General features: G+C 34.7%; 1 protein-coding gene across 4 annotated transcripts in view; it reads right to left on the reverse strand.

The window, feature by feature from the left end:
* Window positions 1-22910, reverse strand: part of SGCZ (sarcoglycan zeta) — a 431982-nt gene that overhangs the window by 99888 nt on the left and 309184 nt on the right. For all 4 annotated transcript variants that reach the window (XR_007904954.1, XM_051790352.1, XM_051790351.1 and 1 more), the window contains one exon: window positions 9649-9750. Coding sequence is in view for 3 of the 4 variants with exons in the window: in XM_051790352.1 (XP_051646312.1) it covers window positions 9649-9750 (102 nt within the window). In the remaining variant the exon portion in view is untranslated. The remainder of the gene's footprint in view (window positions 1-9648; window positions 9751-22910) is intronic.

The raw sequence follows: 22910 nt of genomic DNA on the forward strand, positions 1-22910 counted from the left end.
TGTCTACAGGCTAGAGTGCATATTGCTGCAATAGCTGAGGTTTAAAATGAAACACAGACAACACTATGCCTGCATTTCTAGAACAGAAATTGGCCCAAGGTTAATTCAAAAAGGATTGCACAGAATGTTGTTTAATGAAGATGTTGAGTAGGTGGCATTGCATAACTATAACAAAGAAGAGATACAAAAACAACAAAAAAAAATTAACTTGGTTACCATGTAAAAATTTTTGGAACTAATTGTTTTCAAGAAGACAAGAGACACTGGGTCTTTGATTCACTTAAAGGACTAATTTATATCATGTAGTATTAATTTGTCAAGAGGAGGTAACCCATGAAGATATTATCCAGAATTTAGTTGGACAGAACCTTACATAAAGGAAGTTCTGGAAACTTTCAAGCAGACCATAGAGGTTTTTTGAAACAGCTTTTGTCAATGTTATGATGTAACAAATGGGTACAACTGAACCTTTTGGTCACCTGCAAAACAGCCAAGTATGCTGATATCCAACCACAGAAGTCTGAAAAGAAAACTCTTGCTGTCTTTCGTCAATTCTCATGTCCTTAGTTTCACAGAAAGGGAGATAATTCTTAATGGTAATGTTCCACATTTTATAGACATGTTCCATAGAAAAATTGGAATATGGAAAATCTTAATGCTTATCTACAGAACTCAAAGGAAACTACACTTGAGAAATTATAGCATAATTAAAGTTAGAAACAGGAAGACAGCATAGAATACATGAATTTGGTCGAAGGCCAGGCCAGTCCATTTTTTATTGTATTGGTAGAATGTATTTCAGGTTATTTATTAAAGACAAGAAGTTAGGTAATTTTTTATTTGAAATTTTAATATATAGCATAATAGCTTGAGATCAAAGGAAGTCACTCATCATACACTTGGTAATGAAAAGAATATGAATTGTTTGGTTTTGTGCATTTATTTCCTGAGGATGCTCTTCAAGTCAACAAAGCTTTCAACTAATGTTAATGTTATTTATCGCTCTTGGATGCAGGCCAGGGTCCTTGTTATGGAATAATCAATGCTTCCATTTTATTTTTTCAAATAATAAATTTCAAACTGCTTTGGAGTAACAATTTTAGCAAAGATCTAATAATATAATCCATAAGATGATGATACATGCTACTTACTTCTTTTGCTACTTACTTCTAAAAAAGAGAATGATTACTCTACTGGCTTTTTTTAAAAGAGGTTAACTATATCGAAGATCTATAAGCAAAAAAAAAATCACTACTTCTTGCACTGCCTGAAAAAGGAAAGAGAAGTGTTAATTCTAGAATGTTTTAGTAATTTGTACTACTTCATTAAAAGGAGTGCTTCTAGCACTTCTTGTATCTCTTTACCTTCTCTACCTTATTTTAACTTGATACTTCCCCATTACAGGTGATGCTGAGGTCATATTACTTCCTAAAACTGATGGAAGTTCAGCAGGTTTCCTAAGAAATTGATCTGACAGCACAAAAAACTATGAAATTTTAAAGTCACTGAGGGGGGGATTTCAGAACAAAGAAGATTGAAGTTTAAGTCACAGCACCAGATGGATGGGAAACTCCTTCAGGGAATGGTAAAAAACAAACAAAAAATACCCTGTAAAGGCATTTTCAAAGCAGAAAATTTCATTGCTGGTGACAAGTTGCTTCTGAAACTAGAGGTTATAGCATGATGCATTTCTTAGGACAACAGAGGGTGTAAAGTACAAAACCAAAAAGCATGCTAGCTATCTGGAATAAAACACTCTAGTTCTTAAAACTGACCAAGCAGGTCATACATATGTGTTCATATAAAAAAAAAAAAAAATTGGTGCAGATTATGAAGCAGTAAAATTCAACTTAATTCTTCCTGAAAGCAAGAAAATACAAAGCTCATTTCAAATGGGAGAGGAACAGTGTTTTAAATGCAATCCCTATTATATTTGCTTGTGGTAGGCAGCTATCAGAAGCTGTGAAGGAACAAGCAATTTTTCCCTTTAAGAGAACAGTGGTGTCCTAATCAGGGACTGTCATGATGATTACGCTGTATCTTATTTGTGAATTTCACTTCAGCTAGTCAAGGTGAAATTCATTCTTATTTTTTTCATATCAAACTTTGAAATATTCATTCATTTTCTCTATTATCATGTAAGACACTAAATTGTGTTCAGCATCTCCAAAAATACAGTATATTTAAACAGTTAGAATGCAATTTTCTTTCTTTGCTTAGGGACAGTTTTTCTTCCTGTTAGAGTACAGAAATGTTGAGAACAAAAATGACGGGGGGGAACCGCAAACCAACAATCCTTGTTCTAACACAATATAGGTCTGACAAATTACGTAAATAGGTAGAATTATTTATTCTAAACCGTCTCATGAAACTCTGGGATTAAGCTTTATAACTGTCACAGATGTCATCAAAATGAAAATTGCTTCAGAACTTCACACCTCTGGTTTGTAACAAACAGACCTTAAGTTTGGGAAATTTCAGGAACTTTACTGAAATTTATTTTTGTAGATTATGAATGCCTTGTCTACTTCATATGATTACATTGAAAATGCTTTTTAAAGTGAGAAACATCATACAAGTCACAAAGTATACTGAAAGCAAAACTGAATAAGTAAAAGAGGATTGTAATAATTCTGGTTTATTTCAAGATAAGAAATAAGTTTTTCTATATCTAATGGGTGAATTTAATTTTTGAAGCTAAGTTGCATTTCTGGAAATTACACATTCAAACTTCAGAACACCAGTTTCTGTTACAGAACGAATACCTTGAGAACCCTTCTTATAATCATTTTTGAAGTATTATCTTTGAAGTTGTGATTTGATTATTACCCTCGATACTTTTGAGATTGACCTGATACAAAACAGAAAAAGAAAAAAGAGTGAGTCGGAAATAATTAAAATTCTGAACAGTTGAAACTGAAATGTTTTCATTATTTTTCTTATCGTCTTTTGCTTCTGGAAGTTACTTGTTTGTACACTCCTCCTCCTAGTTTTGTATCATATGCAAATTTTCTGAGAGTGTACTGTCAGTGTCCAGGTCATTAATGAAGAAATTTATCAACACTTTCCTCAGTACTGACCCCCTGAGTACACCACTAGCAACTGGCCTCACTGGTCACAACTCTTTGAGCCCAGCAGCTTAGCCAATTTTCAGGCCACTTCACTGTCCTTTTTTAGTGTAAATCATCAGCTTGTCTAAGAATATATAACGGGAGACATGGTAAAAAGCCTTGCTCAAGGCAATATTAGCTGTCCTCATCCACCAAGCTAGATACTTTGTTGTAGAAGGCTGTCAGCTTGGGCAGGCATGATCCCTCCTTCAGAAATCCATGCTGACAACTTCCAACAGCATTAGAAGCACAATTTTATTACATGAATATTCTTTGTTAATACACTGAGTCTTTGAATATGAAGTAGATCTCAACTTAACACACACTGTTTACAATGGTTTTTGTGAAAATATGTCTTTGCCTACCAAAGGCCTACAAGTGAGGGCAATGCATAGCCCAACTTGTAAGAAATACATTTCAAATTATCTCAGCCCTTAAGCCAGGGCTAAAAAACTATCAGTATCTGGGGGAGATAGAATTACATTAATGTGCTTTTGTTTGTGCTTACTGGTTTACATGGATATTTTTCCCCTGCAATGACTCCCATTTCCCCCCTCAGTTTTACCTGTGCATTCATAGTTCTAAGTGAGCAAAAACTGTGGTGCACCTTCCGTTTATGAAATGGGATGCAAAAGATAAATGTTTTCCATGAAGAAATATGACCAAATTCCTGCACAAAGAGATAAAGATTCTTCCGCTTTACAAATCACTTTTAAGTCATCTGCTTTTACATTATTTTACATTATTTCTATGGAAATACTAATAACTTTTTTTTCTTCATTTTAAACATACAAGATTTCTTTAAGTAATTTCTTAGTCTGTGTAATATGCAACTACATTATTTCAAAGTTGTTCAGGGAAAAAAACGTCATTCCTCAGCTTAAGAATCCCATACAGTTAAAACAGCTCAAACCAAATACACTGTGCATGAAGATCAGTGAACATAATGAACATCAAACTGAAATGTCACATGGTTTCATTGAAGTTTTCCCCACTGACATATTACATGAAGGAAGTACTTGTTAAACTGAAACTGCAACTGATATTAAAAACAACAACCAACTCCCAGAAAAACAGATGCTACTTCATTAACTTTTCCACAACCTTCTGAAGAGTGTTCCCAAACCAAATTCAGTTCCTCGGGCTGGTATAAAATAGGGTAGATATAGGCCATGGAACTTTATTCATGAGCTATAATCAACTAAAGGAAAAGACTTGGGTAATATTAACTTAGAATTTTCAGTATAAAAAGCAGAGATCATCCTTAACTGAGCAACAAGTCACAGTAACAATAAGAGTATAGGTTGACATGAAAAAACATGTTCAAAAGATAGAGTTGTTCAATTGGATGACCCTCAGACAGATGTCATTGAAGTATAGCAAATCAAGGACAAAATCATGAATCATGGAAGTTCTTATCAGCTGTCAGTGAAGAGCAAGCAAAGCCAACTCAATTTCAGTGGTAGTTCCTCCAGAGACCACCAACAAATATAGGAGTGACTTGTTCCTTCGCAAAATCTGTAATGAAGAAAACCTTATATCTTGTTCATAGCCAATAAAAGTGACACTATTGGAACTACATCGTGTTGATAGCCAAAATGACTTAAGGAGTCCTCTATGCCTACCTGGGTTTTTGAAACCAGGACAATAATGGCTTTATCCTTAGTGACAGGTGAATGATCCTAAGGGCAAGGCTTGAAGAGCAGGTACAAAAATGAACTCGGGAGCATTTCAAGTTTTATCTGAGCAGATTGTGACATGTAGCTACAGAAACAAGTATTGCACTTCACACTGAGCAATAATAATGGCAGATTCTTAGATACCATTGTGATTTTTTTGATATTACAAAAAGGGTAAGCAGTGATATCTCCTAAATGGAGTTTCTCTGATACGTATATATGTTAGTAGTAGTAGGATTGCATGATTCTAAAATTAGTTTGGCTGCATGGCAGTGGTGTATCTTACAGAGCAGAAAAGAGAGAGGATATAGCAAACCTGGCCTTGAAATTTTGGAACATGTTTAAATGGAGGGTGGGGGAATATGTTCAGTCAACAAATACAGCACGCTTTTAGGCCCTTAAAGAGTGTAGCAACATCTTGCAAGGAGGGAAGACTTTGGAAACTACAGCCCAGTCAGTCTCATAGTAGTTCCTAGAAAGATTGTGGAGGAGAGCCCCCTGAAAACCATTACAAAGTAGCCAGGGAAAGAAGAGGGTACAAAACAAGCATGGGGTTAGTAACAGCAAGGAGCACCTGATTTGGTGGTCTTGCAAAAAGAGAAGACTGGTTCAATGGACAAGATGAATGTACGTTCTTCCTCAACTTCATAAAGGCTTTTTGATGTGATCTCCTATGCTGCATCTTTGTAGTTCCATCAGACAGAGAAGCTCAACAAAGACATTGTCTCAGAAAAAAAATTTGAGGTTCTCACAAAGGCACAAACATAAACCTAAATATGTACAATGTGCTGGCTGAAATCAGCAAAGGTTAATTCCATGTTGATGATTATACACACTTACAGAGATAGTGAAGAAAGAAATATACTGTAGATTTGCTTTTATGAAGATGGATCCAGGTTTGGAAATAAAACAAAGTAAAATAAAGCTTTCTAAGAATTTACAAGGATATTCAGTCTCCACAGTGAAAATGTGGAGAGAACAAATACCTGAAAGAAGTCCTGCTTTGAAACCCATCTACAGTTTCTTAGTTCACATACATTTTAAAATACAAGGTATATAGACAGTTTTCAGAGTTTCCTCTGTTCAGTTAGAAGTTTATATGTATTCTCTATTTCTTGTTTTCTAGACATTTTACCATGAATTTTAACTGAATTATTAAATTCAGTGTTCTCTAAGGATATCTCTGGAAAACACATGCTTATTTTAGAAAATACATTTTTTATGCAAAAAAATGAAAGCAATTCCCTCTAGTTTAATGGGCAATGACTAACTTCTTTTTAGGTAATGGAAACAATTTAACAAAAAGATAACTTGATTTTCTTTGGCTTTTAAGTATGGTATGTGAGAATGAAATAGATTAATAAACCCAGGAATACATTCTCAAGAAAACACCATGAACAGCTTTTATTGTTATATAACAAACTAATAAAACTTTAACTTGATTGCCTCTATTCAAAAGTGCACTAGTATAATGATAAGGATGCAGTAGTATAATGATTATTCAGAAGAACTGAAATATTGGATTCTGCATTATATGTTACTTGATTTCATACATCTTATTAATGATACACCATAAAGAATGTAGTTTGCATTGTTTGTTTGCATCATATCAATGCAAATTATATAAACATGGGAAATATTATATAGTCTAGATGAAATTTACTGGTTTCAGACTAGCAGTTTGATCAAAAGGGAAAGATGTCAATTCAGAATCAAATGACCCCATATCTGCTCAGGTTCTGATGCATCAGTCCAGCTTCTGACATGCAGTGAAGTCATTTGATGAAAATACAGAAGTTTCTTTTCTATGTAAACATGGGATTGGAGTAGGAACCCATGGTTCTGCGGACACCACTAACTGCGTAGGGTAAAAAGAGCAAAGCAAAAAGAGCAGGGTTAGGGAAAAAGCACACTCTGAGTAACCTTCTCATTTATGTAACTTCTGCAGAGAAAACAGGAAATATTCATTTTACTCAAGATCTGGATTTTTCATTACTACTTTTTGATAAAAAATTGTATACTGTCAGGAGAAAACATCACTAGAAATTTTGTTTTTAAGAATTCACACATATCAGTTTTCCAGCTGACTTAACTATAAGTATTTTAGCATTTACTTTTAGTATTCAGGGCTTTAATGAAGCAATCACAAGATAAAAGGCAATTTTTCAACTTATATACAAGGTTCAATGCAGTTCTCCTGATAAAGGCAATTTAAGGTCTGCATTTAACCCTGCATAAGTGATCTTATTTGGGCATCATTTTGCAGCAGGTAAATGTGGCTACTTCAGCATTTGTAACCATATGTGAACTTTACACTAGCAAATCTCATCACCCTCACACTTAAATTGCTGCAGCAGAGAGCTCATTTCAGCCTAGCTACTCAACAGATTGCCTGGAATTCTTACCAGAAGTAGATCACTGTCAGAATCAGAGGTGAACCCTCCTCTACCAACGAACACGTGTTATTAGCTTCAGATCTAGCTTACTAAAAGATAGCTCCAGCAAACATGCAAGAACTCCACTCATGCCTCTTAGCCATAACACAGCATACCCACTGCTGTACCTCACTGCTTATATTGTTGGTCTACCCACCTCACTCTGCTTTGTGCCGAATAATGGAAGAACAACCTCCTGGTCTGACAGCCCTACACGGAGGTGTCTCAGAGGCCATTCTACAAACTGTGTCACCATTGTGGAGTGTTGTTTTGCAAAGTTACTATTGAATATATTTATTACAAATCATCTCAAGAGTTAATCCAACAATGTCACTTTAATGGATGTGTTCTTTTATAGGGGAATGAGTAAATTTGCTTAGAGAGTAAACTCTCCTCCTAGAAAATAAATGATGAGTTGTCAATTTCACAGTATATTTTAATCCAGTATATATCAAACTTAAATCATTATTTCTTCCATGGAAAAAGCAAGTAAGAGCATTCTCGTCTGTATTACCCAAGTCTCTGCTGACCGTAATGGGAGCTCAGGCAACCTAGCTTACTTTTAGATTTCTACAGTAGCAAGGTCAATTTTGTAAGTGACAAAACAGCTAATGTCACATGCAGATGCCACACACCTGTGGGAATATCCTACAGAGACATTACAAATTCCTAGTGCTAAACTGAATACAACTCCAGAGGTTTCCTTTGTCATTCAGTCACGACATTCACATTTGCATACACCACAAGTTACTGAAATTTTAGCATAAAAACTACTGAGCAAGTTGGCAAAAGACTGAAAAGTGAACCTAGTTCACAAGTGCTGCAAGATGAGAATGAAGTCTGTATAAGTACCACTTTTTTATCTAGGTAACAAGTGCTTTAATATTAATACATATAAGTAGACCTGGAACACCAAAAATATATTACTTGAACTACTTTGTACAGTTAATAGCTCTATCTTCTGCTGGTTTGAGAACATTTACTGACAAGACTATATGTTTTTCATGAGTCTCAAAAGACTAATGGGACCTTATATTAGACTTCTGGTAGACTCTGCATCCTGTTCTTTTGCAATAGTTACATCTGTGTGCGTTTTTTTTCTGATTTGGTAGCAGCTAAATGAAATTAGGACCTTACTTGGGTCTCTTATTACTCTCACTTGAAACAAAAAGTTTCCATCTTCACTTTGACAGAACTAATGTTCTGCAATATGAAGCACTGTGCAAGAAAATATTCCAGATCGTAACTCTCATGTACAGTAATAGGGCATGGAACAATAGAACACACACCGTCCACTCACAGAAAAGAAATGGGAAAAATACACACATCATGACTAATGTTCTGCAACCTTGAAGGAAAAGTATGCTTGCCTGGAAGGTTACTTAAATATTATAAAAGTTTTCATTAAATAGGACAATACTGCTACTCTCTTAAACACTGAAAGATCTTAGTTTTACAGAAAAAGAAGAGAGACTACCTCACAGATTTCTTAACACAAGAGTGAACTAATTAGGAGAAATGGGAAACTGTCATGATCTCATTTATTAACATCCTTGAGACTTTCCTTATATACATAGAAGACAGGTTTTAAACAACAAAATTTGTCACAAAGGCATTTAGGGTCAACATAGTTTTGATTCCTGTCAACTTTTGCAGTATGCATATTAAAATTCTTTGCAGATGGTTAACTGAAAACCATTGTAACATTCCTCTGTGATCATAGATAATCACTTGCATGGTAAAAAGAACTTTAGAGGTTTCTAGTATTTCAAAATTGTTTTTTTTTATTTCGTTGACAATGTTAATACAAACAGCATAACTAAATCAAAACAAGAGTTAAAATGAGCTGCAATGAATTTCTTAATACATAATAACTTGGTTTTCTTTTTTCCTCTGCAATAACCTGCTGTTATGTGATAAAACAATTACACTTAATATTAAAAAGGGTTTGTTTTGAAAAAATTAATAGAAAGTTTGCCCCTCCCTACTGAGTAAAAGAAAACAAAAATTAAAATAAAAAATGGGAATGAAAAAGAAATCATTATGTCTAATACCAGAAAAAACAAAACCATTCCTTATTTCACTGCATTTTGCACTTATCACCAGTCTTGTTTTTCTGGAGTTCACATCAAATGAAGACTCAACTGTTCCATTCCCAGTGTTGAGGTAATTTGAAGTATAAGATATACATGCTTTGAATCTCCTTTCATTAGGATAAGACATTTCTTTTAAGAGGCAAGCAAGGTTTCAGAAAAAAAAAATAATTTTTGACATGAAGGAAGCTTTCACTCTTAAGGCACTCTCAAAGCAAACCTCTACTGATTGCTAATCTAGGAGGTGAAAGAATTAAACTTTGTAGTTTGAGACTGAAAAGATCAATTTATATTAGCTGTAAATTAAGAAATAAAGATGAAAAACACCTACCTTCCGGGAATGGATTTCTTTCACATATAGTGGAAGTAGAAATTCAGATATTCCTTCAAGTCGTATTCCTTTTTTAGTGACTCTCAAATTTCCCATTCCATCCTACAATCAATAATATATATATATTCACTTTAGGAAGTAACCTTATCCAGAAAAAGCTAAAAAGAACACAGTAGTTGACCTAACACCTGAAAACAATGAGTGCTATCCCACAGTCTCCATCTCTCCTTGTGATCTTGGACAGGAGGTAGATGGGCACATTTATAGCCAAAGCTTCACCTAGGATGGAAGTATTTAACTGTGCAACCTGATGGTGACCTGTCTACATTATTCCTTGGCTGCACCTAATGCAAGAGTACAACTGTAGATCATCAGTATTCCCTTTACTGTAGAGATGAAACTAAATCCAGAATTTTATAATTGCTAAGTAAAAGAAGTAGTTAACTTTCTCTAATATATATATATATAAAACATCGGGTAAAGCAATCTATTCATTGTTATATCTTGAATCCTATTTTTGCTTTTCCCAGAAATTAAAATACATAAGTAAGTATCATGTAGAAGAAAGAAAACGGGTTTTAGCAGTTGCTCATCACTACTGAGAGCATGTTGCTGATGAAAAGAACAACTTCAAAAATGCTGAGGGTTGTTTTTAATTGTTTGCTTTTATTTATATGAATAGGAAAGGTACCATTGTAAAAGCCTGGATGAAACAAGCAAACCACATGATTCAATGTTCAGTAAAATATAAACAGAGAAAAGTGGCATAAGGCTTCCATTCTTACAGAAAAAAACAATGAAACCTGATTGATACTCAAGAGACAGAATCATTTTCCACACTGATAGAAATTCAAGGCTTTTTATTCCTAGAATCTTGCAATATATTATATTCCTGACAGAAACATAATTCTTCAGTGTACAGCCAGAAGAATTCAACTTGATCTACCTAAGTGCAAAATTAGCAAATTTAACCTAATTGCTAATTACATATTTTGAAGCCATTGTTGACTCTAGTGTAGTGGAACAGTGAGAACTTGCACTTCTTCTCTGCTGGCTGAACTGTGAAACAAGTAGCCATAAACAGCTGGGTAACAGTATCCCCAGCTGCTATAGTTGAATTGTCAAATAATGCTTCTTAAAAAAGGGATGTTATATGTTACAGTATTTTCCTTGAAACAAGCTATAAGATGTTTATACAAATAATTTCACATAAACCCCTCAGGCATTTGTAGGCTTTCTAATACACAGTGCAATATGAGACAGTGATGCCTGGTTTTGAAAAGGAAGTAAGATAAATTAGAATTTTTTTTCAAATATGCAGTCTGCATTAAAAACAATTAACTCTTAATTTGCCCAATCCTATAGTAATAGTATATAAAATTGCAATGGGAAAAGATAATCTGAGAAAATACAAAACACATGCATTTTTGGCAACGAATACTCAACAAGAATTAGGTACTCATATGTTGATTTGGACATAAACAGATTTTCTAACTGAAAAGGAAAGTTCAATACGTTGTTTTATCTGCTTCTGTGGAACATTTGTAACTGACAGGCACAAAATAATATTCACAATAAAAATGGGGGAGAGAGGAGGAGGAAGTGAAAGAATCCCAAACCCCAAAATATACAAAAACACAAAAGTCAAGCTTTCAGAAAACTAGAAATGCTGAAATTAAAGTTGCCTAGAAAATTTCCATCTGTTCCATCTTGCAAGTATGCATATGACAAAAGTTTATAATTTTATATAGTATTTACCTTCCTGAATCTCAGCTAATGCCACACCAGGCTGGCACTATTCTCAATCAGCAGCTACTCACTATTTTGCTTTCACCTCGTTATTGTCTTTGCTCCACAGTTATTGGACTCTGTTAAAACTCTGCTTTGAATACAGCACTTTCTGTTTTCTTCTCGGTTTCTGTTGTCATAAGTGTTTATTACTGAAGTTACACAGTTCTTCACAACTATTAATTAATTTTCAAAATACTTTCAGTAGCTTTATATTAAGTGATACTGTTATTATGTTACTGATAGGAACCTAAAGTGCAAAAATTAATTTACTATTTTTTGGTATTTATCATATTCTCTCTGTCTATTTTCAACAGTCGGAAGTTAATTTGTAAAGCAAGATTAAACTGCCAGAGTCTCAGAAACAAACTAATGAGAGAGCTTACTCTGTCCATAAAGGCCTTTCCTTTTCTAAGTGACATTTCTAAGCCCTCATTCTTTAGTTCTTCAGCAATGAGATATCCATTTACTAGAGTCCAACAGACTGAATACAGACAGTCTGCACAGACAGAAGCACTCCATTTTCAGTAAAATTACATTATTTGATAAGAGAAGACAGACACTACATTCGGAGGCATAAGTCACAAATGGTGTTATAAAACTGGAATAGGGTGACTTTAACCTCAATTTTTTGATAAATGCAATAATCTTCCAGACAATAACTTCCTGCAGTGTGTTTTGACTGATATGAAATAAGGCTGAATAGTAAAATAAAGAAAGTAGTCAGATGTACTACTACTATTACATGCTTAATGAGGCTCGCCCCATTCAAAGAATCACTGCCCACTACACTTTTTTCATCAATAACTCCCCATCAAGTTTAAACAGTGGTTGGAATAAGAAGAGTTTCTTGTTTCATTGAGTAAAAACTATACTGCTACAAATAAAAATCTAAGGGTTTTCACAAGTAAAATAAATTGATTAAAAAATTATTAGTATTAAAAAGATTAATCAGAGGAAGGTCCTTCTGCTAATCTTCCAAATAAACTCTATAAAGTTCAGGTTTTCAAGGCAACTAATACTCAAATTATCATTTTGGTGAGATGTGATTTTATTCAAATGTAAAAACAGACTCGAATGAACTTAAAATAAGTAAATGCTAAGTTCAGGTGCTGGGACTGACTGGGGTGGAGTTTGCTTCCTCGTAGCAGTCTGTGTCATGCTGTGCTTTGGAGTTTTGGCTAAAACAGTGCTCATTATCAATGCTTTGGTTATTGCTGAACTCTTCTTCCACAGTGTCAAACCTTTCTTTTTCTCATTCTCAGTTTGTTATATCATGTACAACTTTCCCTTTTTCTCATAAAGAATATAAAAAACCGTAACAGTGACCCTGCCTCACTTTGTTGTTTTCCCTACATAAGACACTAAGAAAAGCAACCCCTGAGCATTACATCCTTAGGATCATGTACTTGAACTTACATACACAAGCACAGAGAAAACTGAAGCACAGTAAATTGACTGAACCAATTAAAACATTAATAAATAACATTTTATATTTCAGGTTTGCATGGTTGTTTTCCTGTTGTCCTTAATAATAAAATACACCAAATATCCGCCAGGAAACTCATTGTTATCAATAATATTCAAGTTTTTTTAAAACTTATGATGTTAGATGTGATATTGCGCATGATTTCTGAGTACATATTTAAGCCCAGGTTCTGTCTCCAAAAGCTCACAATCTGAAGGAAACACTGCACAAAACATGGAGGGGAAAAAAAGATAATAACAAAAAAGTAGTGTTTTAGACAAAGTGCCTAAACACATTGTCCTATAAATTAATAAGCATTCACTGTCTTTTCCCTTGTAGGCATCATAGCAGAAGCTAAACATGAAATGGAATGTGGATGATGTGGTTGCATTGGTATGAAAAAGAACAGATGAAACGCCTAAGTGTACAAACATACTATGCCAAAGGGAAAAAGAAAAGAGGGTAAGATATCAGAAGAAACATGATTAAACTAATGAAGTAGTGCTGAATTTTACTGAAGATGGAAAAAGAATACTGAATTTGATATGATGGCACAAAAAGCAGGTAATGTAGAGTAACAGTAATGGGGATGATTAGGAAGATGAAAGATGTTAGCAGCTATGTTGTTGATAAAATGGAAGTTGTACACAAAAGGTTAGGAGGAAGATGACAAAGGAAATTATTTGTATTGTATTCACACATGCAGAAAGCTGGATTTAATGAACCAAGCTGAAGCACAAGCCAGCTGAAAAAAAATGGTTCTTGGACATACTTATGGAAGCACAATTGAAGGAAGAAGCAGCAGCAGTCCTGCATAAACAAAATGGGTAGTGATATAAGTAACAAAACCAGAGTGTATTCTCCTGGATTACTAGGAAAGATAACTGAATTTCAATAGCCAAAAATAAAGGTAAAACAATAGCAAGCTATCCAGGAAAACTCATTGGAATGGCAAAAATCTGGATTAATGAAAACACCTGCCTTCATTCGATCTGCTGAAAATAATAGCTGACGCTTTGTAGATATCAGGGAAAAGGTGGGGAATAAATTACTGTAGTACAGTGCAGCAGTGTTTAAAGGTATACAGACTAAAGAAAAAAATAACATGGAAATTGTTAAAAAGCAAGAAAAGTCAAACTAACTGGAAATGGAAAAAAAAAAAAAGTAATTTCCCCTCAAAATTCTTACCATCCACATTCTTCATCCCAAAAGATTTTTTAATATTACCAGAAAATCTTTTCTATCAGAAAAGACTGAGAATCATTTTAAGACAAACCTCACAAGTTAGGATTCTCATCTGCAGATTTGAGTCCTAGATTTAAAATATTCCCTGATATAGATTTCAGCATCCAAAGAAATAGAATTCTTAATATTTTTACAGTCATGCATTAAGGCACTTGTACCTTCTTAAATATTTTCCTATATTGTGACTCGGTTTTTGTTACAAAGACTTAACTTACAATAACATCATGAGCCATGTCAAGGAGGCACTGAAGTACCTAAAGTCAAGCACATCCTGCAGTAACTCCCTGGACTGGCACTTACATTCAGCAAAGTGTGCTTTTCTTATTAAAAAAAAACCCAAATATCATTAAGTATGAGATATTCACTACTTCCTTGATCATACTGTAGCAAAAAGCATTAAAGAAATCAATTTTCAAGGCAGCCCAGTCTAAGGAACCTATTACTGTCAAAACCAAGTGATTATTTTCATGTGAGGAAAAAGTGTATCAAACTGGGTAGCTGAACAATTTTACTATTCAAGTGTGACTATAAAACATTGCAGTCTTTACAGTATCTAAGTTTAGACTGTTACTTAGTATTCCAGTACAAACAATGTGTGTTTTTCAAACAGCTTCCACATATCTTTCAATAAGCAACACCTTGCTCCATTGATACACTCAATAAAATAAATGGGAAAAAGAGTGAAGTAGCTTGCTGCAGATTGATCTTTGGCTCTCAGGGGAAAGGAAATCAAAGTGTAAGAAATGCCACAAAGTTGCTTGTAAATAGCTCCTCCTTCATCTAATAGCCTGCTCAACAGAACACTCATCTCCTAAACGATAGCTTCAAGTTCCTTCTCTGCAACTTAAAGGGATTAAAAATACTAACCTTCACATTTTAGACGAGTGTTAAAGCCACAGTGACCCAGGGACCTACCTAATCTCCTTGCATATAGCTCAGCATAACAAAAGTCATTGAGAAGTTATTGGTTACATTGGCAAATGGGAGAAGTCTCGTAAAGGAGATAATTTCATGAGAAAACTTGAAAATAAATCATTTTGGGGGATGGTAGTGCGTTCTCACATATCATAAATTTCCTATGGCATGGCTAAACTCCTGATCACTGAAAAACAATGAAAGATATGTATTTGTGAATCAACATTTCAACCTACCTGAAGGGAGGTTGTAGCCAGGTGGGTGTCGGTCTCTTCTCCCAGGCAACCAGCAGTAGGACAAGAGGGCATGGTCTTAAACTGTGCCAGGGGAGGTTTAGGTTGGATAGTGGGAAGAAATTTTTTACAGAGAGAGTAATCAGACATTGGAATGGGCTGCCCAGGGAGGTGGTAGATTCTCCATCCCTGGAGGCTTTTAAGATGAGCCTGGATGTGGCACTTAGTGCCATGGTCTAGTAACCACGGCAGTGTTGGATCAAGGGTTGGACTTGAGCTTGGAGGTCTTTTCCAACTCGGTTGATTCCATGATTCTATGAATATCCTGCTGACTTTTATAACAGGGCAAGTTAAGAGACTGACAGGAGAAGATAATTTAGAAAGCAGTTTAGTATCACAATTCATCCCTTTAAAAGCACAGCATCAAAATCACCTTTGTCATCAGATCATTCTCAGTCTACAGCCCTGGGGATGGTGGATGGACACAAAGCAGCTACCTGCTGTTATGTCCACAAAGGAACTGTGGAGGGAAATACTTTAATCCAGGTTCTGCGCTCAAACCAGGGAACACAGATCTACACCTTCTAAAAACAGAAATGAGGAACAAAAGCCCCTGTAAAAACCCTTTTGGAAGCTGGTAGAAGATCCATAACCAAAGCGGTGAAGCAGAGAAGCCCATATGATATAAAAGGATATCAATAACAGGCTAGGCATGAGGAGTTCCAGAGAAAAAGTAGTTGACCAGCTGGAAAGGAATGAAGGAGTACCAGACATGGAGGGTGTCTCCAGAGAAGCAGCTGATTAGGGAAGCAAATGGTCCAATCCCTAATAGTAAATGTAGAACCCATCTCAGTGCTAGTGGAACAGAAGCTATATACTACTAACACAAAGAATTATGAGTTAGATTGGATTTGAGACTCACCAGTCGTATAATTATTACCTCAAGCAGCTCATTTGTAATTACAGTAATATAACAATCTAGGGAGAGAAGGAGATGGAACAATTCAAATTCACGTAGTACATCTTGTTGATGAAGAACAATCAGGGAGCATGAATAAATTCACTTGTTCTGAGGTTCAGACCAAAAGGGAGAAAGAATTAAGTGACTGCAAAGGACAGTTACAAAGTTAAAGAAAAACAAAACAAAACAAAAGTGACTAACCAATAACAACAAACTAAAAAACCAAAACACTGCCACTTTGGGATTTCCCTTGAAGGATCAAGCAGATGATGTATATGTGAAGAGTAAACCAGAGCAGAGACCTCAGTGATAACATAGGCTACTGACCAACATCCTTTGTGAATACAGCAGAAGATAGGATGCAGAAGAAGCTCCTGAAATGCTTTCATTACAAGAGTAATAAGGATAGGGACTGTTTCCCATTTGCCTCCAATTCACAGAGAAGAAACAGCTAAGAATGTGACTATCAAGTGGTAATGTAGTTGGGATTGGTCACAAAAGGACAGAATTCTTGAAAGTTAGAATAGAAGGAAGATGATTCAAACTAAAAGCAATGTATTTCAAGAAGGCAAAATTCAGTAAAAGGGCTCTTAGTGAAATTTTCCTGTGACACTTGCCTAAGGTGAAAAAGGAATTAGAGTGAAATAGTAGCTCTTTAACAAACTAATTTACCCAAAGAAGAAGAAAGGCATGTGATAGATACTGAAGAATCTTGATATTTTGGATCATTTTTTTCCCCCTGCTTTTTATATTTCTTCTTTAGTCAAAGGTTAACATAAATTGGTTTTCTGTTTTGTTTGGTGCACCAGTAATAAAGGACTAAGATCCTGCAAGGAAAGGATGAATGCATTCACGAATACTTGTATCACCTAGGTATTTTCAAGCCAACTGAGTAAAACAAACTTCATCTTGAGGTACACAAAATCAGCAAATGACAAAATATTAGCTAAAATGTGCCTGCAACAATGACATAGCTCAGAGCAGTAGAGTGCAGCAATCCCTCCTTTCCCCACTTACTCCATGTTGGCTCAGACTGTGGGGCAGTGAAGGGGATTCCTTTTGGATGAAATTAAATCAGAAGATCTGTTCAAAGTGCAGCAACAGTCTCTAAAAGGAACAGAAAGGTCTGAATCAATGTGTGATCTGCAGCACAAGCAAGTCCCACAGCAAGTACCAAGTGCACATGTACTGACAGAATGCTCTCAAACCAGAGACCTCCTGTGTTCTTCTGCTTCTTGTGCCACTTAAAAGGCTAAAGGTCTCAAGGTCAGTAACCAGTTCACACAGATGCTCTTAGCTAAGGGCATTCTTTTATATTGTACCAAGACCTCCTGTGGTTGAATACACTTTCTTCGTCTTTCAGCTGTTGTATCCCTCTTCAGCATTTTTCTGATTTGCTTGTCTCATCTGCCCACCTCTTTCTTTTTTTTTTTTAAATTAATAATGATTCCACTTTTCCATCTCTATTTCCCTTTCAACTTCTTTGGTCTCATAAAAGATTCAATATGTTACAGTCATAGTACCAGTTCATGGTCAAGTCAGCTTGACCAAGTCAGCTACATCCCCTTGCATCCGTAAGTTCTGCATCTACTGTCAGTTGTCCCCAGGACTTCGCACTTCCATTTGTCCAAACTCTGCATATCCTTTCATTTACCCTGTCCCTTTCTCATGCAAAGGAACAACTGAGGGGTTGGAAGTCATTAATTTCACGGTGCCACTTGATCATTTGCCCCTGCCACAAGACTTAAGACATCATCTCTTCCATGCTAAGCTGTTGTCTAGCCAATACCCAAATTTAGAGCCAGGAAGCAATAGGCACTATGAGTTACGTCTAAGTGAACAACAACTGAAATAAGACTTGTTTTGATGAAGAAGGGCATAAGAAGACCCATGTGCTCCTGTCACCTCCGCTAAATGGATGAAAGGATGCTCTTTCATCTGAAGAATTTCATGCTGAAGCAACATTGAGAAGCCTGGACATAAAGGATGGATGAGAGCAAACTGTAAAGGTGAAAACTAGAAAGGCAGAATTGGCATTTATCTTTTAAAAGGCAAAACAGTGGCAGTAAAAATCAACTTACCTTGAATCCTTTAAAAAATATCATGAACTCTACCAGAATAGGTAATCAAACAAGCTATTTGTAGGAAATTGAAAAATGCTCATGAGATCTATGAGATGTAAAACAATGAAAAACCAATAACAGAATAAGGATAACACAAGGGGCAATGTGAATAACCATAAAGTAATGGGGGGAGAGGGGGAAGATGTACAAGGAAGGGCTAAGCTTGATGATGTTGTTCAGACTGGAGAAGAAAAATTAAGGAAGCATATGATAATTTTAACATATGAAAACACTTTCTTCATGCCTACTGATAATTAAACAATGAACAGTGAACTTACAATGAAGAAACTCAGAATCAAAAGGGTGTCAGTAGACTATTTAGACTTTAGAAACTGGACCAGAAAGATGTTGCATAGTTGCGCAATATCCATCCGAAAACATTTTACATAAATTTTGGACAAACATATCAAGAATGATGCACAGTTTAAGCTATATTGCAGCAAATATACAGGTGACTTTTGGAAATCTCTGACATTCTGTCTATAATTATATATATTTCTGTGCAGAGACTATTACACACAGCATGTACCTTTACAAGGTGCCTCTTCTTTGTTGAGGAAATACTTGTAAAAAATACATTTAAAGCTCTTTTAAGCCCACTTTGTAACACTGCAAATACCTAAGTCTCACAATTAAAGAAAAATCAAAAGATGGTAGAATACATTGAAATTTATAACTTCTTATTATTTTTTGCAGAATATACTTTTACCATGTTTACTGTATTTACGGCATTTTACTGAGTGTCTCTAGACAAGTGAAAATAAGAATGTTGTTTTCATACAGTATTTCACAGTTGTCAAAACAGAGCCTATCTGCATATTTTTCCAGACAATTTTTAATATTAAGAAAAATAAGAAAGAAGGAACATTCTAAGGGATGAAGAAGGAAGTATATCAGATTTTTCAATGATTGCCCTTTTTGATATTATAAGTATAATAATTTGTTCTAACATTGCTTTTGAATCCAAATAGAATCATTATATTTAACATATGATCTCAATTTCAACACTTATTGCTGATTTCATTAATCAGCAAAACATATGTACACTTGGTTTAAGAACTGTACTAGTGTTTTGCCTTGACTGTTTCAGGATTATGACAAATTGACTGTGCTGATCACCAGTAAACACTAACAAAGTTTTACTGAATTGCAAGAAATCAAAATACCTGTTCCTAGTCTAAATAATTAACATAATCTATATCTGTGGAGTGGGTTTTTGTGGAAAAAGTACTAGAATAATGGAACAAGCATAATTTCTTATTGTGTAGACAGTAAGACAGTTTCAAGAATACCTGCATAAGGTGTTCTGTAGTGCATTGAAACATGCAGTAGATTATTCACATCATTTTCCTACATTCATTTTCCTCATCATTCACAGGAGAAGGGTGAGCAGGGTCCTAGTTTAGATATAGGATGGAAGATAAAAAAGGCCCTGAAAACTGGGCTGACAGCAGACTGAGAACAATCTGTTTGATTATGTTCTTTTAAGAGAAAACTGAAATGAAACCCCAGAGAGCACAAATCCAGTTGTGAGTAGTGTACCATTGTACTTCATTGCAAAATGAAGATATCCATTGATGCAAGTCTGTCAGATGTGGACACACACTGGGATGATTAAAATGCATTAAGATTATGCCATAGCCAGACATAATGCAGCTGTCAAATAACAGCAAGAATTACTCAAACACAAGAAAGGGCACCAAGCCTTCAAAGACAATGTACAGCATTTTATCTGCCTGTTATGCAAACTTAGTGACTTATCTCATACACACCTAAAAATGAGGTCTAAAAAACACAGAAACTTAAAAGTGTATCTTGGATTATAGAATATATTTTCATGCAGTATCAGTAGTTATGCATCTCTATTTCTTTAGTTAATTAAGACAGCAATAGAAACAGTCATCACAGTTGGACTGCTCCTCCTGTTTGACTCATCCAGTCACCCAGGTGTTCAAAGTAGTTAGAGCAGCTTGCTCAGGACACTGTCCAGTTGGACTTTGACTGACTCTAAGGATTGGGACTCCACAACCTCCTTGGGCAACCTCTTTCAGTGCCCAATCAACCTTATACAAAAACAGGTCCTTTAGGTGCATTTTACTTCAGTTTAAAAGCTAAAATGTCTGTCTCAATTTTTTACACTATAAAAATAGTAAGAGAACATAACATATTGTCAAGGACTCAGACTCAAACCTGGAATATACAGAACTAACATGAAGTGCCTACAATGAAATGGAGAGGCTCTTACTGCCTATGGTAAGGGAAATCTTGGGTCAGGTGAGGGCACTGAGATTTCTGACACCAATTTTTAGTCAGTATTTCATCAAATATATGCAATACAATTTTCAATATCTCAGTTTTAATATCCTAAGAAAATTGTGATTTTTAAATAAAGTTGAATAAATGTGACAAAGGATGGAATCTAGTGCTTTGTCATTTTTTTTTCCTCATGAGCGAATAACAACCTTATAATGACAACCTGGTCAAATGTGAAAATTATTTCAAATTTTAACTTATTTTGAATTTCATATTCTTTTAATAGAGGTCCAAGATTTATTATACTATTCACACAGAAATGGAGACCATAAAGGACTAGAGTTTATTTCTTCAGCAATTCAATTTTACTTAGCTCAATTTTTACATTCAGCTTCCCTGGAACTTTAAAGTTTTTCTCTCAGATAGGTACTGACTGTTGATGACACGATACAAAGAAATAGAGAAGTCATAATTTAGGTTGGTAATATTTCCAGTGCCTCATGTACACATTTTCACAAATGTCTGGTCTGATAAATACTATATGCAGACTGAAAAGCATCCTAACCCTACATTCCTAAACCTATCTTTATAAATCCAAAGTTTGCAGACGTTCAGAGCCATGTTAGTCCCTACCTTCAACATAAACGATTTACATAATAATGAGAAAAGGAGAAGGAAAAATATGTTGTTAAACCCAAATCCCACAATCAAAGTATTCTATCTCCAAGCTCCTGATTTTCAGTGCAATAAAGAGCTTAAAGAACTCAGATAAATCAAGAAAGACATTTTCAGAAAAGGCAAATCCCATTCACCATTTCCAAAATGTATTTTCAGATTTTAATTGCATTTTTCATTGCTATTTCATAAGCATCACGTTGACAGATACAGTCACAGAATGCTGAGTATCTGCACTACTACATAGCACCCAGCCTAGGAAGACAGATTGCATCAGCTGAAGTATCCTGCATTGCAAACAAGTTTTCTTGATATCTAAGAATCCACAGTACATTTCAAGAATATATTTAACAATTATGAAATGAAGTTGCCACTGAATGATACTAAAAGGAAAAAAAAAATCCAAACTAACCCACAAAATAAATACAAACATGTACTAAATAAAGGACTACATTAAAACAAGTAACATAATACCAGAATCCAGACTGCTCTTTTGCATTTTAATCTCTAACATGCACTGTGTTGTAGCACATTTCTCAAAAAAAAATCTGACATCTTATCTCTACAGTTTCTGAGATAAAATATATGCATTACCATTCTGAGATTAGAGTCTACATTTACATGTGTAAGAAATTAGATCGAAGAAAGAGTAATAAAACAGACTGTTAATCAGAATATGATATATGTCAATTATGTTTCTTATACATTGGTATACCATATAGCTTCCAGCTTTAAATAACTAAAAATTGTTGGCAGGTCCATCTGTTTTGTTATTCCCTTTGGCATAGGTTAAGTATATCACAAAGGTCTGGAATAGATTATATGTTGTTTTATTAGATTAATTTAATAGTGTATTGACATTAATATATGTCAAAGTTAATGGGTTTTTAACAGTACATGCTAATGATTAACTAGAAATACTGAGGAGGGTTGAAGATTTAGGTTTAAAAAAGATTAATACAACAAGCTTTTAAAAATTACCATACATAAAACAGACAGACATATTTAAAGAAACAAAAAAGCCCCCTGAAACTAGGCTCTCTCTTCCTTTCATTCTGGAAGTAAAAGGAGGTGCTTATATTTTACCAACCCTGTAAGTATTCTCTATAATCTCATTGTTCTCAAAATATTTTTCCCTGAAAATGAGATAAAGACTGTAAAAAAAGAATGAATATGACATCAATATGATATTATATCTAGAAAAATAAAATAGAGAAAAAATTGTCATTCTGATCCAAGTTTATTAAATCAGGACACTCTTTACTAAATTCTAGTTGCAAAGCAGAACAGAAGCACATTACGTTCACCCTGCTCATCCCCCAATTTCCAAAAAATTCAAAGAATAAGAGTTATAAAGATAACTTTTAAAAATAGTAAAGATATTTTCTTATACTGTGTTTTTTAAAATAGTGCATTACAAAGGGAAGTCATTAAGCCATTTTCTTCAGAGAGTTAAAAAATAAATTTGAGAGAAAATTGAGATAAAATCATTTAGGGGAACAAAAAGACAGTATTTTTACAGATACTTAGAACAATGGGATTCAACGGAGTTTTCCCCAAACATCTGTCAATGTCTAAAATTAGTAATACATATTTTACTT

This window comes from Manacus candei, unplaced genomic scaffold (genome assembly GCF_025592945.1).
Source record: "Manacus candei isolate 608988 ecotype Guabito, Panama unplaced genomic scaffold, ASM2559294v1 h1tg000028l, whole genome shotgun sequence".
Lineage (NCBI taxonomy): Eukaryota > Metazoa > Chordata > Aves > Passeriformes > Pipridae > Manacus > Manacus candei.